General features: G+C 37.0%; 1 protein-coding gene across 1 annotated transcript in view; it reads left to right on the forward strand.

The window, feature by feature from the left end:
* CDKAL1 (CDKAL1 threonylcarbamoyladenosine tRNA methylthiotransferase) overlaps positions 1 to 13,764 on the forward strand; it is a 637,377-nt gene that overhangs the window by 467,551 nt on the left and 156,062 nt on the right. Inside the window, exon 12 of the mRNA XM_028107487.2 lies at positions 7,530 to 7,710. Coding sequence (XP_027963288.1) covers positions 7,530 to 7,710 — 181 coding nt within the window. The remainder of the gene's footprint in view (positions 1 to 7,529; positions 7,711 to 13,764) is intronic.

The following is a 13,764-nucleotide window of genomic DNA, read 5'->3' on the forward strand; positions in this document are numbered from 1 at the left end:
TCCATAGCTGGTTCTCTTTCCTTTGGAGGTAAAATTTTCATTGTATGGACACACCACATTTTGTTGATCCATTTACTGCTTGACAGGCTTTTGGACTGTTTCCGGTTTGGAGCTATTATGAGGAAAGCCACCATAAAAATCCACATAAAAGCCTTTTGTGGACATACGTTTTAATTTTCTTGGGTAGATAACTAGGAAGTGAACTTTCTTACTCACAGTAAGAATATGTTTCACATTTTAAGAAACTGCCACACTGTTTTCCAAAGTGACTGCAACGTTTTGAATTCCCACCTACAGTGAAACAGGGTTTCAGTTTCTTGAGCTGCACATCAGTGTCTGTTATTTTTCCAGTCTTTTTTCAATATAGCCATTCTCCTGGATGTGTGGCATCTTACATGGTTTTAACTTGCATTAACCCTGATAACAAATGATGTTGAGCCAACTTTTCATCGTCCTATTAGCTACTCATATATCTTCCTTAGTGAAGTGTTGGTTAAAATCCTTTGCCCATTGTACAGTTGTGTTGTTTGTCTTCCTATTAGTGAGCCAAAAGTGTTCTTCATGTATTTTGGATACAGATATTTTTATCAGATACACGGTTTGCAAATATTTTCTTCCAGTCTATGGCTTATCTTTTTATCTTCTTTATGGTGTTTTTCCAGTAAGTCCAGTTTATCCAATTTTTTTTTTTTTTATTGTGCTTTTGGTGTTGGTGTTGTAACTAAGAAGTCTTTGCCTAGGGGCACCTGGGTGGCTCAGTCAGTTGGACGACTGCCTTCGGCTCAGGTCATGATCTCAGGGTCCTGGGATGGAGCCTGCATCGGGCTCCTTGCTCAGCGGGGAGCCTGCTTCTCCCTCTGCCTGCTGCTCCCCCTGCTTGTGCTCTCTCTCTCGCTCTCTCTCTCTCTCTGACAAATAAATAAAATCTTAAAAAAAAAAAGAGAAAAAAATCTTTGCCTGACTTCATTGAGGTCACAAAGATTTTTTCCCATATTTCTTTTGGAAACTTAGTCATTCTAGCTCTTACATTTAGATCTGAGATTGATATTGAAGTGCTTTTTGTGTAAGGTAAGGGTCCAGTAAGTTCCTTTGTTTGTTTGTTTACTTTTGCATATGACATCCATTTGCTCTAGCATGATTTATTGAAAACATTGTCTCTTGATCTTGTTGAATTGCTTTGGCAATTTTATTAAAATTAAGTAACCATAAATGTATAAATGTATGGGTATATTTTTGGACTTTGTTCTTCCATCCCATTAATCGGTCCTTATACTAATACCACACTGTTGTGATTACTGTAGCTTTATAGTAAGTCTTTAAGTCAGATTCATCCATTCTGCCAACTTTGTTCTTTTTCAAAATTGCTTTGGCCACTCTAAGTTCTTTGCATTTCCATATAAATCTTAGAATCATCTTGTCAATTTCTACAGAAAAATATGCTGGTATTTTGATAGCAGTTGAATTGAATCTGTGTATCAATTTGAGGACACAGGCAATCTTAACAGCAGTAAAATCCTCCAATCTGTGAAAATTAGATATTTTTCCATTTATTTAGATATTACTTATTTATTTTTAAAATCTTATTTGAGAGAGAGAGACAGCACATGAGAGAGGGAGCACGAGTGGTGTGGGGGTGGTGGCAGAGAGAGAGGGAGAAGCATGCTCCCCGCTGAGCAGGGATTCCCAACACAGGGCTTTGGATCCCAGGACCCCGGGATCATGACCTGAGCCAAAGGCAGATGCTTAACCAACTGAGCCACCCAAGCATCCGTAGATACTTTTTAATTTCAGTAAATTTTAAGAAAATCTCCTTAAGTTCTCTGTTTCTCGAGTATAGGTCTTCCACTTTCCAAATTTATTCTAAGTATTTTTTATGCTATTGTGAATGGAATTCTTTCCTTGATTGCATTTTCTAATTGTTTATTACTAATGTAAAAAGTACACTAGACTTTTATATATTAATCTTTAGCTCTGCTAAACTTGCTTATTCTAGTAGGTTTATTAGATTACTTCGAGTTTCCACATACAAGATCATAGGACCTGCAAAAAAGAAGTTTACTTTTGCTCTTTCAACTTATATGCCTCTAATATCTTCTTGCCTTTCTTGCACTGACTAGAACTTTCATTATATATTGAGTTGTAGAAATAAGAACATAAATCCTTGCCTTGTTACTAATCTGAGTGGAAAGGTATCCAGTCTTTCACCAATAACTGTGAGAATAGCTGTAGACTCTTTATCAGGTTGAGATAGTTTTCCTTGTTTACAGAGAGTTTTTATCATGAATAGGTGTTGGATTTGTCAACTGAGTTTTCTGCATGTACTGAGATCACCACGGAGGTTTTATCCTTTTAATATGGCTTACTGCATTAATTAAGATTTGTTTGTCAAACCAACCTTGCATTCCTGGGATTAAAATTTGATCATGATAAATAATTCTTTTTATATGTTTTTGGGCTGTTTGCTAATATTTTGTTAAGTGTCTCTATATTCATAAAAGATATTGGTCTAGGGGTGCCTGCGTGGCTCAGTCAGTTGAGTGTCCAACTGCTGGTTTCGGCTCAGGTCATGATCTCGGGGCCGTGGGATTATGCAGTCCGCTGGAGATTATCTCCCTCCCCCTCTGCTCCTCCCCCTGCTTGAGTGCATGCATGCACTCTCTTTATCTCTCTTTCTCTAAAATAAATAAATAAAATCTTAAAAAAAGATTTTGGTCTGGAGTTTATTTCTGATGTCTTTCTCTGGTTTTTATATTGGCTTTTGCTGGACTTATACAATGAGTTCCTTTCCCATTTATCTTGAAATACTTTCTATGGAATTGGTTTTATTCTTTCTTAAATGTTTGATATAATTCACCAGTGAAGCCATCTGGGTCTGGGTTGTTTTGTATTCTTTTGATGGCAAGATTTTTAATTACAAATTCAGTTTTTGTAATAGATAAAAGACTGTTTTGATTTTCTGTTTCTTCTTGAGTCAGTTTTTGTAATTTATGTCTTTTAAAGAATATGCCCATTTCAGTTTAAATTTTTAATTTATTGGCATAAAATTGTAATAAATATACCCTTAGTATTTCTTTAATATTGATAGCATCTGTGGTGCTGCCTCCTCCCTCATGCCTGAAGTTGGTCGTTTGTGTCTTCTTTTTTCTTCTCAGTCTAGCTAAGTTTAGTAATTACATTGTTTTTCTCAAAAACACACCTCTACTTTTATTGATTTTTTTTCTCTATTTTCTATTTTGTTGATTTATTTTTTAACCTTTATTTAGTAATTTATTTTTTGTCCTACTTTGATTTGCTCCGCTTTTTTAGCTTCTTGAGGTGGAAGCTGAGGTTGAGTTTACCTCTTTTTAACACAGACATTTAAATCCATTAATTTCTCTCTAAGCACTTCTTTAAGCTGCATCCCATAGATTGAGATATGTTTTTACTTTCATTCAGAACTAAAAAAAGTTTCTTTTAATCATATGTTTATGCCTAATCATTTTAATGGATTTGATTCTTTTTCTGATTATTTTTATTTCTTTCTTTTGAGGTAAATAGCACATATATAAGCATTAATTTTTTCACATGTGGAATTTGCAGCTCATTTATCATTCTAAGCATGAGTAGAATCATCCTTTTCTCATTTTTTGCCAGTAAAACACCAAATTGCAAGTGAAAGTCTTGAGATGATTAAAGTACAGCATGTTAAGTAGTTAAGTAGGTGTATGTATGTGTTTATTTGTATTCATGGTAAATAATAAAGTCTTGAAATATTTGGGGCTCTCTTAAATCCTAGCCTAGGGCCAGCTAAGAGGTCGTACTCTCCTGATACCCTCCTGATAGATTTGCATAACTGATCATAGCACCACCTTTGCCAGAGTAGATGCATAATTGAAATCTTTCTCATCAGTGCTATTCCCAAGTTACTTAATGAACCCATTTTGCCAGTAAAAAGCTTGTATACCTCAGAAAAAATATTGGGTCCGAATGCATATGTTTAAGCTAATTGAACATTTTCATTTTCATCTTCTTTCAGAATTATTCTCCAGCACTGCTATGAAAACATAAATAGAGAAGGTCTTTTAAATTTTAAAAACATAGAATACCTGGTAATTATATTCATTAGACTCACAGCTTCAATGCACATGTGGAAATGATCATTTGAAAAAATTTTAGTATTTTGAAAATTCATTGCTTCTCAAAAACAGCTTTTACTCACAATTAGCATATTAAATATTTGGATTAATGTTCTATTTTACACTCTTTATAATTTCTTCATAGCCACTTAAATTATATACTATTAATTTAGAATTGGGTCCACTTCACACTTCCTTGATTTTCTTATGAACTGAGGAGAATTATTTACTTTGGCAAATTAACAGTGTAAATATGAGTTTTTTTTAGTTGGTTCACCTAAGAAGCCAAATTACTTTTAAGAAGCATCATTTGCATATATAAAATTAATGTATAGATGAGCCTCATCTAACATTAAAGTGTAGTCTTTACTTTGAAGACATTTTATAGGCAATCAGTTTATATTCTTACATACTTTGAAACCAGTTAAACTGCTTTTACTTTTAAATCCTGGCTGACCTAGGTCTTTCACAAATTCATAGTTTACCTACCCTCTCCCTTGTTATCAGTCAGCTTTTTGCGTAGATTATCAGATATATTCACACACTGAACATCCCCTTTTTTAACATTTAAGATGACTTCTGTAAAGTTTTGCCTTTTCTCACTGGTGACCTTCCTGCCAAAGTAAGCAGGTCTTGCATAATACTGAGCTCAGCTATCCTGGATCAAGGAGGATTGGGGGGAGGCGAATCAGTAAGGTACTTTCCTTTGGGAATACCCTGTAATCTAGTGCCAAGTTCATTGCAATTCATAGCCTAGGACAATAACCAATTGTCTTGGTTTCTATAATATTTCACAGGCAGTTTCGAAGATTTTTTTTTTTTTTTTAATTTCCTAGGGGAGCTGGACTCTTCTGTCACTTCTGCTATGATCTATTACTTATACTTTTAGTTGTGGATTTCTTTTGTTCAGGAGTGGTTATAAGTCAAGTGTAAACATTTGCTAATTAAAATTATTGACGTACTTTTTCTGTTCCTCCTTAGGTAAGTCTAGAAAATGGTCTTTTTATCTACTGCTTACTGCAAAGACATGTTTTTCATGACTTTCAAATGTAATTTTGATAATCACCCTTGAAGGAGAAAGAATGTTTTTGTATCAGAATAAAAAGTAAAGTTTTTTTTTCAAATACAGTTTCATTTTTCTCTTATGCATATTACCTCTTTTTTGCTATTTACCATCACAGAGAAAAGCTCCAGCCTTTGGAACTTATCTCACTAATTCAAGGTCAGCCAAATTAATAGCTGGATGAGACTAAGTAGAAATCAAGAAAGAAATATTTTTTAGAATAAATGTCATTCTCCTTTCACACAGGCATTAAAGTATTATCCAAACCTGATGTGGAAAAGCTGTTGTTTTTATGATGCTATTTGTATTAGGCAGCCAATAATTTGACTACCCTTTGTCACATTCTTTGTTCTCTTTTATGCCCCCAAATATCTAACATATTTAAGTGAGATAAACTGTTTTATTCATCCATATAGAACCACATTTAGGAGATAGAAAAATTGATATAGGCAGGTATCCTATGGTTTGTGATGTGTGAGGCTATTTTTCCTATTGTTTATGGGTTGAGAATAATACTGGAGTTGTGAATACTATACATGTTATTTTGTTATTGTTACACTGTTAATACACAGTAGAATATTGTAGCATACTGATGGAGAAACTCCCTGGCCACAGAGAAAAGACATCCAAGATGCTAACATGTGGGCTTATCAAAAACAAAGGCAGCTTGTTACCCAATCAATCTATGATGAGAAGCTTTCGACGATTTATTCTTTAACATTAAAGGGCAGAGTTGCTATTTATTGATGGCAAGCATCAGCCATGAATGAGAGGGACCAACATACGAGAACCTGGAGGAAATGGGCACAGTTGCAGTGAGCAGAGGAAAACTTGTACAAAAATTTTAATTGGTATCTTTAGGACGATGAGAAAAGATGTCGCATCTCTAAAACAAATGATTAAATGGTAACCTAAGAAAATGTGCTAGACCTGAAGACCATGAGTGTCCAGGTTGTGCTCTGTACAAAGATTTATATGCCTAATCCAAGGCCTATTATCATGAAATATAAAAACATTGAGAATAAAATTAATATCCTAAAAGCTTTCAAAAAGAGAGTGGAGCACGTAGAAAGAAGTTTGTATGAGTGAATCTGGACATCTCATCAGAACCTTGCCAGCTTGAAAAAAAAAAAAGAGAATACGAAATTCTGATGGCCAATATTTTTCACTTTGGAGTGCTGTGCACAGCCACACTATCAGTCAGTGGTATGGATTAAGACATGTTCAGATATGCTAAGACAATAACAACAGAATTTCCCTGGCATTCTTTTTGGTGAAGTTTCTGAAAGAATGCTTCAGCAGAATTAAGCAGAATAATCAAGAAATAAGAATACATAGCATTCAGGAAAAAGGAAAATGAAAAAAAAAAAAAAAGAAGAAGAAGAAGAAAGAAAGAAACCAAAGAACAACATAGAAAGATGACACCCAGTTTGTTATGAAAGCAGCACACACTTTAAGAAAGTAGTAGTGGCATTTCCAGCAGAAAAAAATAGAATCCGTGAATTATGTATATAGTACATTGAGTGTTTGGAAAACAGTATTGGTTTTTGATGGATCTTGTGGAGCTTCTAGAAAACGTGAACATAGGTACCTAGAATATGAGGCAAAAAATTATTTAAAAGAGACTGTTATTAACTCTTGGAAAAATTAAACATTGTAGCAAAAGAAAACTTGATGGTAAGTATACCAGTTGGCTCTGCAGTGAACAATATCTTTGCAGTTATACTAATGGAAATGCGATTAATTTTTAAAACTGTGCAGTGATGGGGCGCCTGGATGGCTCAGTTGTTAAGCGTCTGCCTTCAGCTCAGGTCATGATCCCGGGGTCCTGGGATCCAGCCCCACATCTGGCTCCCTGCTCAGCGGGAAGCCTGCTTCTCCCTCTCCCACTCCCCCTGCTTGTGTTCTTGCTCTCGCTGTGTCTCTCTCTGTCAAATAAATAAATAAAATCTTAAAAAAAAACAACAACTGTGCATTGATTATGTTGCGAGGGGAGAGAGAGAGTTAAGGGGCTAAATCCTCATTTACCATAGTAGAGAAGTTAGTAAATATTGCCTAAAAATCAGTAAGTCTGGAAATAGCAGAATAAGCATGGGTTTTAAAATATAGAAAAAAAGAACAAAGAAACATTCAAAAGAATTAAAAATGAGTGTCCCTTGAGGATGACAGGGGCCACTGTTGCCCATAAACTTTTTTAGTATTTAGGACTCTATAAATACTCTTTGCAAATGTCCCTTTCCTAATAAACAAAATTTAGTTTTAAAAGGAATTATGGCATTTAAAATGTCAGAGAAATAGAATAATTGTGGATTGTATTCAGCTTTCTACATTTTTGTCGTGTTGTTTTCTAGAGTTCCTGGAATAACTCTTGCTACAGATATTATCTGTGGTTTTCCTGGAGAAGCAGATCAAGATTTTCAAGAAACAGTGAAGCTTGTGGAAGAGTACAAATTTCCAAGCCTCTTTATTAACCAGTTTTACCCAAGACCAGGAACTCCTGCTGCAAAAATGGCACAAATTCCAGCACAAGTGGTAAGATATTTCTCTTGCAAAGTATTAGATTCATCAGTCAGTAGCTACAAAAAGGCAGCTCTCTTGCTTCCCTTAACACAACTGGTTCATGGGCGCCTGGCTGGCTCAGATGGTTAAGCATCTGCCTTCGGCTCAGGTCATGATCCCAGGGTCCTGGGATGGAGCCCCGCATCGGGCTCCCTGCTCAGTGGGGAGCCTGCTTCTCCCTCTCCCTTTGTTACTCCCGCTGCTTGTGCTCTCTCTCTCTCAAAGAAATAAACACAACTGGCTCATAGTATCACTTTTAAGTTAAACAATATAGAGAGTTTTTCAAGACGGGGGCAGGGGCAGGGGAATATTGGATGACTTGAATAACTTTAGGCAGCTAAAATATCACCTTTTTTTCTTTTGAGGCGTGAGATTCAGATGACACTGGGGGAAAATAATAATCTGGTATCACCTGTGTTGGTAAGAGAAATCTTGGACATTTGAAAAGAAGGCAGCATTTAGACATCTGTGAGCAAAAGAAGCTTCATGTTTACCTGAGTTCCGTAATTTGTTACTTACTGGGGGCCCCACGTCTTCCCTTCTTTTCCATGGAATAGATTTGATGCTTGCCATCTATCCGTCTATTTCAGATTTGTGTTGCTTTCACACAAATGAACCTCAACTTAATTTCATCCTTACATGTTCAGAAATGTATTAGAATAAGGTAATTTAAAATGAATGTGAAAAAGTTTGAGATCCAATAAAGGCAACCTGTTTTCCAGAATGCCTCAGAAATTAATGTTCTTAAAGTAATTTAGTTTCTAGATTTGTTGGCTAAAGATGAAAAAATGTTAATAAGCTTTAAGAGGAAGTCATATGTTTTAACTGAAATTTTTGTTTTGTTTCAAATAACTAAAAGAAATTATGCTCTACCATTAATTTTCCTCAAGGCTTACATGAATAAATACTAAAAGGAATAACCCAGAGCTTGTTACTTTTTTCTATTATGCCATATGTGAATATATCAATCATAAAACATACAGATTTTTTATTTCAACATTTGGTTGAAAAACCAAATATATTTTTTATTTGTATATATAGATATAATATATTTTAAAGTCTGTTTTCCCCAATAAAACTGAAGTGAATATCATTCTTTGTTTTCTCAAAAATTTTGACATTTTTACTTGACAAGTTTCTGTGTGTACAAAGGTAAGAAAACGTTTCGCAGGTAGACTGTTTAATTTTAATTTCTAATTTAATCCATGAAGAAAGCAGATTATTGCACCATGGACAGTCAACGTTGCACAAACACAGAAATAAGTCAAATTAATTCCCTGTTTTTATATCTAAGTTGCAATTGCTTTTATTGCATGTGGCAAAATTCCCTTTTTTGGTCTGCGGTTCCTTGAATTTCGGCAGACGCCCCGCTCGTGTAGCTGCTCCCACAGTCGGGGCCGGAACGGTGCCAGCCGCGCTCCAGAGTGTCCTTTTTACTTTCTTGTAGCTCCTCCCCACATCCTGGAAACTACTGACCTCTTGCCCTTAGAGTTCAGTCCATTCTTACTTAGACTTTACTTCTTTAATAAGAAAGGTTTTTGATCTGTCACACACCTACGGAAACATGTACATGTACATTTTTCTAAAGTGAGTGCTCCTGTGTGCCCCGCCCCCCGGCCGGGGAGAAGCAGGAAACGTTGCCAGTAGCCGGAGCTCCCCACCCTCCCCTTCCCGTCTCCTACCAGACACCACTACCCCTTATGTTAACCCCAGACCTTCATTTGCCCTGTTGTTAAACTTGATATAAATGGAAGAATTCATTAGTGTTTGAATGTCTGGCTTTTGGTGTGTTTAATGTGCTAATTCTTTTTATTGTCCTTGCATTTCAGTAAAATTAATATTTGCCACACAGTTCTGGCCTGAAGTCTTAAGTTCACTCTTCAGGGTTAACAGGGAATGGCTTTTTCTGCTGAATTTTATAAAACATTTACCTTGGTCAATAAATAATTTTTCATCCTTTTCTTCATTGCTTATTATTATACTGCTTTTGAGGATAATACAGCTTTCCTAAGATTCCGCATCTGAAACATCTGTATGTCTCTGTGCCCAGAGTTGAACCTGTTGCTTACTGGGATTGTGAGTATTTATTTCAGGCATTGTGACAGTCCTTCTGATCTGTCCTGAAATAGTCAGGCACCAGGTGTCCTGGAGCATCTCCCGCCAGCCCCCGGGTTTTTTTTGTTTGTTTGTTTGTTTTTATCAATACTATGTTGGTGAGACTAGTCTGTTTTTTTTTTTTTTTAATTTTTTATTGTTATGTTAATCACCATATATTACATCATTTGTTTTGGTGCAGTGTTCCATGATTCATTGTTTGTTCATAACACCCAGTGCTCCATGCAGAATGTGCCCTCTTTAATACCCATCACCAGGCTAACCCATCCCCCCACCCCCCTCCCCTCTAGAAACCTCAGTTTGTTTTTCAGAGTCCATCATCTCTCCTGGTTCGTCTCCCCCTCTGACTTACTCCCCTTCATTCTTCCTCTCCTGCTATCTTCTTCTTTTTCTTTTTTCTTAAAATATGTTGCGTTATTTGTTTCAGATCTGTGATTCAACAGTCTTACACAATTCACAGCGCTCACCGTAGCACATATCTTCCCCAATGTCCATCACCCAGCCACCCCCTCCCTCCCACCCCCCACCACTCCAGCAACCCTCAGTTTGTTCCTGAGATTAAGAATTCCTCCTATCAGTGAGGTCATATGATAAATGTCTTTCTCTGATTGACTTATTTCACTCAGCATAACACCCTCCAGTTCCATCCACGTCGTTGCAAATGGCAAGATCTCATTCCTTTTGATGGCTGCATAATATTCCATTGTCTATATATACCACCTCTTCTTTATCCATTCATCTGTCGATGGACATCTTGGCTCTTTCCACAGTTTGGCTATCGTGGACATTGCTGCTATAAACATTGGGGTGCACGTACCCCTTCGGGGCCCTACATTTGTATCTTTGGGGTAAATACCCAGTAGTGCAATTGCTGGATCGAATGGTAGCTCTAATTTCAACTGTTTGAGGAACCTCCATACTGTTTTCCAGAGGGGTTGCACCAGCTTGCATTCCCACCAACAGTGTAGGAGGGTTCCCCTTTCTCCACATCCCCGCCAACATCTGTCGTTCCCTGACTTGTTAATTTTAGCCATTCTGACAGGTGTGAGGTGGTATCTCATTGAGGTTTTGATTTGGATTTCCCTGATGCCGAGCGATGTTGAGCACTTTTTCATGTGCTGTTGGCCATTTGGATGTCTTCTTTGGAAAAATGTCTGTTCATGTCTTCTGCCCATTTCTTGATTGGATTATTTGTTCTTTGGGTGTTGAGTTTGATAAGTTCTTTATAGATTTTGGATACTAGCCCTTTATCTGATACGTCATTTGCAAATATTTTCTCCCATTCTGTCGGTTGTCTTTTGGTTTTGTGGACTGTTTCTTTTGCTATGCAAAAGCTTTTTATCTTGATGAAATCCCAATAGTTCATTTTTGCCCTGCCTTCCTGTGCCTTTGGTGATGTTTCTAGGAAGAAGTTGCTGCGGCTGAGGTCGAAGAGGTTGCTACCTGTGTTCTCCTTTAGGATTTGGATAGACTCCTGTCTCACGTTTAGGTCTTTCAACCATTTGGAGTCTATTTTTGTGTGTGGTGTAAGGAAATGGTCCAGTTTCATTCTTCTGCCTGTGGCTGTCCAATTTTCCCAACACCATTTGTTGAAGAGACTGTCTTTTTTCCACTGGACATTCTTTCCTGCTTTGTCAAAGATAAGTTGACCATAGAGTTGAGGGTCCATTTCTGGGCTCTCGATTCTGTTCCATTGATCTAGGTGTCTGTTTTTGTGCCAGTACCATACTGTCTCGATGATGACAGCTTTGTACTAGAGCTGGAAGTCCGGAATTGTGATGCCGCCAGCTTTGCTTTTCTTTTTCAAGATTCCTCTGGCTATTCGGGGTCTCTTCTGGTTCCATACAAATTTTAGGATTATTTGTTCCATTTCTTTGAAAAAAGTGGATGGTATTTTGATGGGGATTGCATTGAATGTGTAGATTGCTCTAGGTAGCATTGACATCTTCACAATGTTGGTTCTCCCAATCCATGAGCATGGAACGTTTTTCCATTTCTTTGTGTCTTCTTCAATTTCTTTCCTGAGTATTTTATAGTTTTCTGAGTACAGATCCTTTGCCTCTTTGGTTAAATTTATTCCTAGGTATCTTATGGTTTTGGGTGCAATTGTGAATGGGATCGACTCCTTGATTTGTCTCTCTTCTGTCTTGTTGTTGGTGTATAGGAATGCCACTGATTTCTGTGCGTTGATTTTATAGCCTGCTACTTTACTGAATTCCTGTATGAGTTCTAGCAGTTTTGGGGTGGAGTCTTTTGGGTTTTCCACATAAAGTATCATATCATCTGCAAAGAGTGAGAGTTTGACTTCCTCTTTGCCGATTTGGATGCCTTTGATTTCTTTTTGTTGTCTGATTGCTGTGGCTAGGACTTCTAATACTATGTTGAATAGCAATGGTGAGAGTGGACATCCCTGCCGCGTTCCTGACCTTAGGGGAAAAGCTCTCAGCTTTTCCCCATTGAGAATGATATTCGCTGTAGGTTTTTCGTAGATGGCTTTTATGATATTGAGGTATGTACCCTCTATCCCTATACTCTGAAGAGTTTTGATCAAGAAAGGATGCTGTACTTTGTCAAATGCTTTTTCTGCATCTATTGAGAGGATCATATGATTCTTGTTCTTTCTTTTGTTAATGTATTGTATCACGTTGATTGATTTACGGATGTTGAACCAGCCTTGCAGCCCAGGGGTAAATCCCACTTGGTCGTGGTGAATAATCCTTTTAATGTACTGTTGGATCCTATTGGCTAGTATTTTGGTGAGAATTTTTGCATCCATGTTCATCAAGGATATTGGTCTGTAATTCTCCTTTTTGATGGGATCTTTGTCTGGTTTTGGGATCAAGGTAATGGTGGCCTCATAAAATGAATTTGGAAGTTTTCCTTCCATTTCTATTTTTTGGAACAGTTTCAGGAGAATAGGTATTAATTCTTCTTTAAATGTCTGATAGAATTCCCCTGGGAAGCCATCTGGCCCTGGGCTTTTGTTTCTTGGGAGATTTTTGATGACTGCTTCAATTTCCTTAGTGGTTATAGGTCTGTTCAGGTTTTCTATTTCTTCCTGGTTCAGTTTTGGTAGTTGATACTTCTCTAGAAATGCACCCATTTCTTCCAGGTTATCTAATTTGCTGGCATAGAGTTGCTCGTAATATGTTCTTATAATTGTTTGTATTTCTTTGGTGTTGGTTGTGATCTCTCCTCTTTCATTCATGATTTTGTTGATTTGGGTCATTTCTCTTTTCTTTTTGATCAGTCTGGCCAGGGGTTTATCAATCTTGTTAATTCTTTCGAAGAACCAGCTCCTAGTTTCGTTGATCTGTTCTACTGTTCTTTTGGTTTCTAGTTCATTGATTTCTGCTCTGATCTTTATGATTTCTCTTTTCCTGCTGGGTTTAGGCTTTATTTGCTGTTCTTTCTCCAGCTCCTTTAGGTGTAGGGTTAGATTGTGTATTTGAGACCTTTCTTGTTTCTTGAGAAAGGCTTGTATTGCTATATACTTTCCTCTCAGGACTGCCTTTGCTGTATCCCAAAGATTTTGGACAGTTGTGTTTTCATTTTCATTGGTTTCCATGAATTTTTTTAATTCTTCTTCAATTTCCTGGTTGACCCATTCATTCTTTAGTAGGATGCTCTTTAGCCTCCATGTATTTGAGTTCCTTCCGACTTTCCTCTTGTGATTGAGTTCTAGTTTCAAGGCATTGTGGTCTGAAAATATGCAGGGAATGATCCCAATCTTTTGGTACCGGTTGAGACCTGATTTGTGACCTAGGATGTGATCAATTCTGGAGAGTGTTCCATGGGCACTAGAGAAGAATGTGTATTCCGTTGCTTTGGAATGGAATGTTCTGAATATGTCTGTGAAGTCCATTTGGTCCAGTGTGTCATTTAAAGTCTTTATTTCCTTGTTTATCTTTT

This window comes from Eumetopias jubatus, unplaced genomic scaffold (assembly GCF_037043125.1).
Source record: "Eumetopias jubatus isolate StellerSeaLion01/CBP00866 unplaced genomic scaffold, mEumJub1_p1.0 scaffold_6, whole genome shotgun sequence".
Classification (NCBI taxonomy): domain Eukaryota; kingdom Metazoa; phylum Chordata; class Mammalia; order Carnivora; family Otariidae; genus Eumetopias; species Eumetopias jubatus.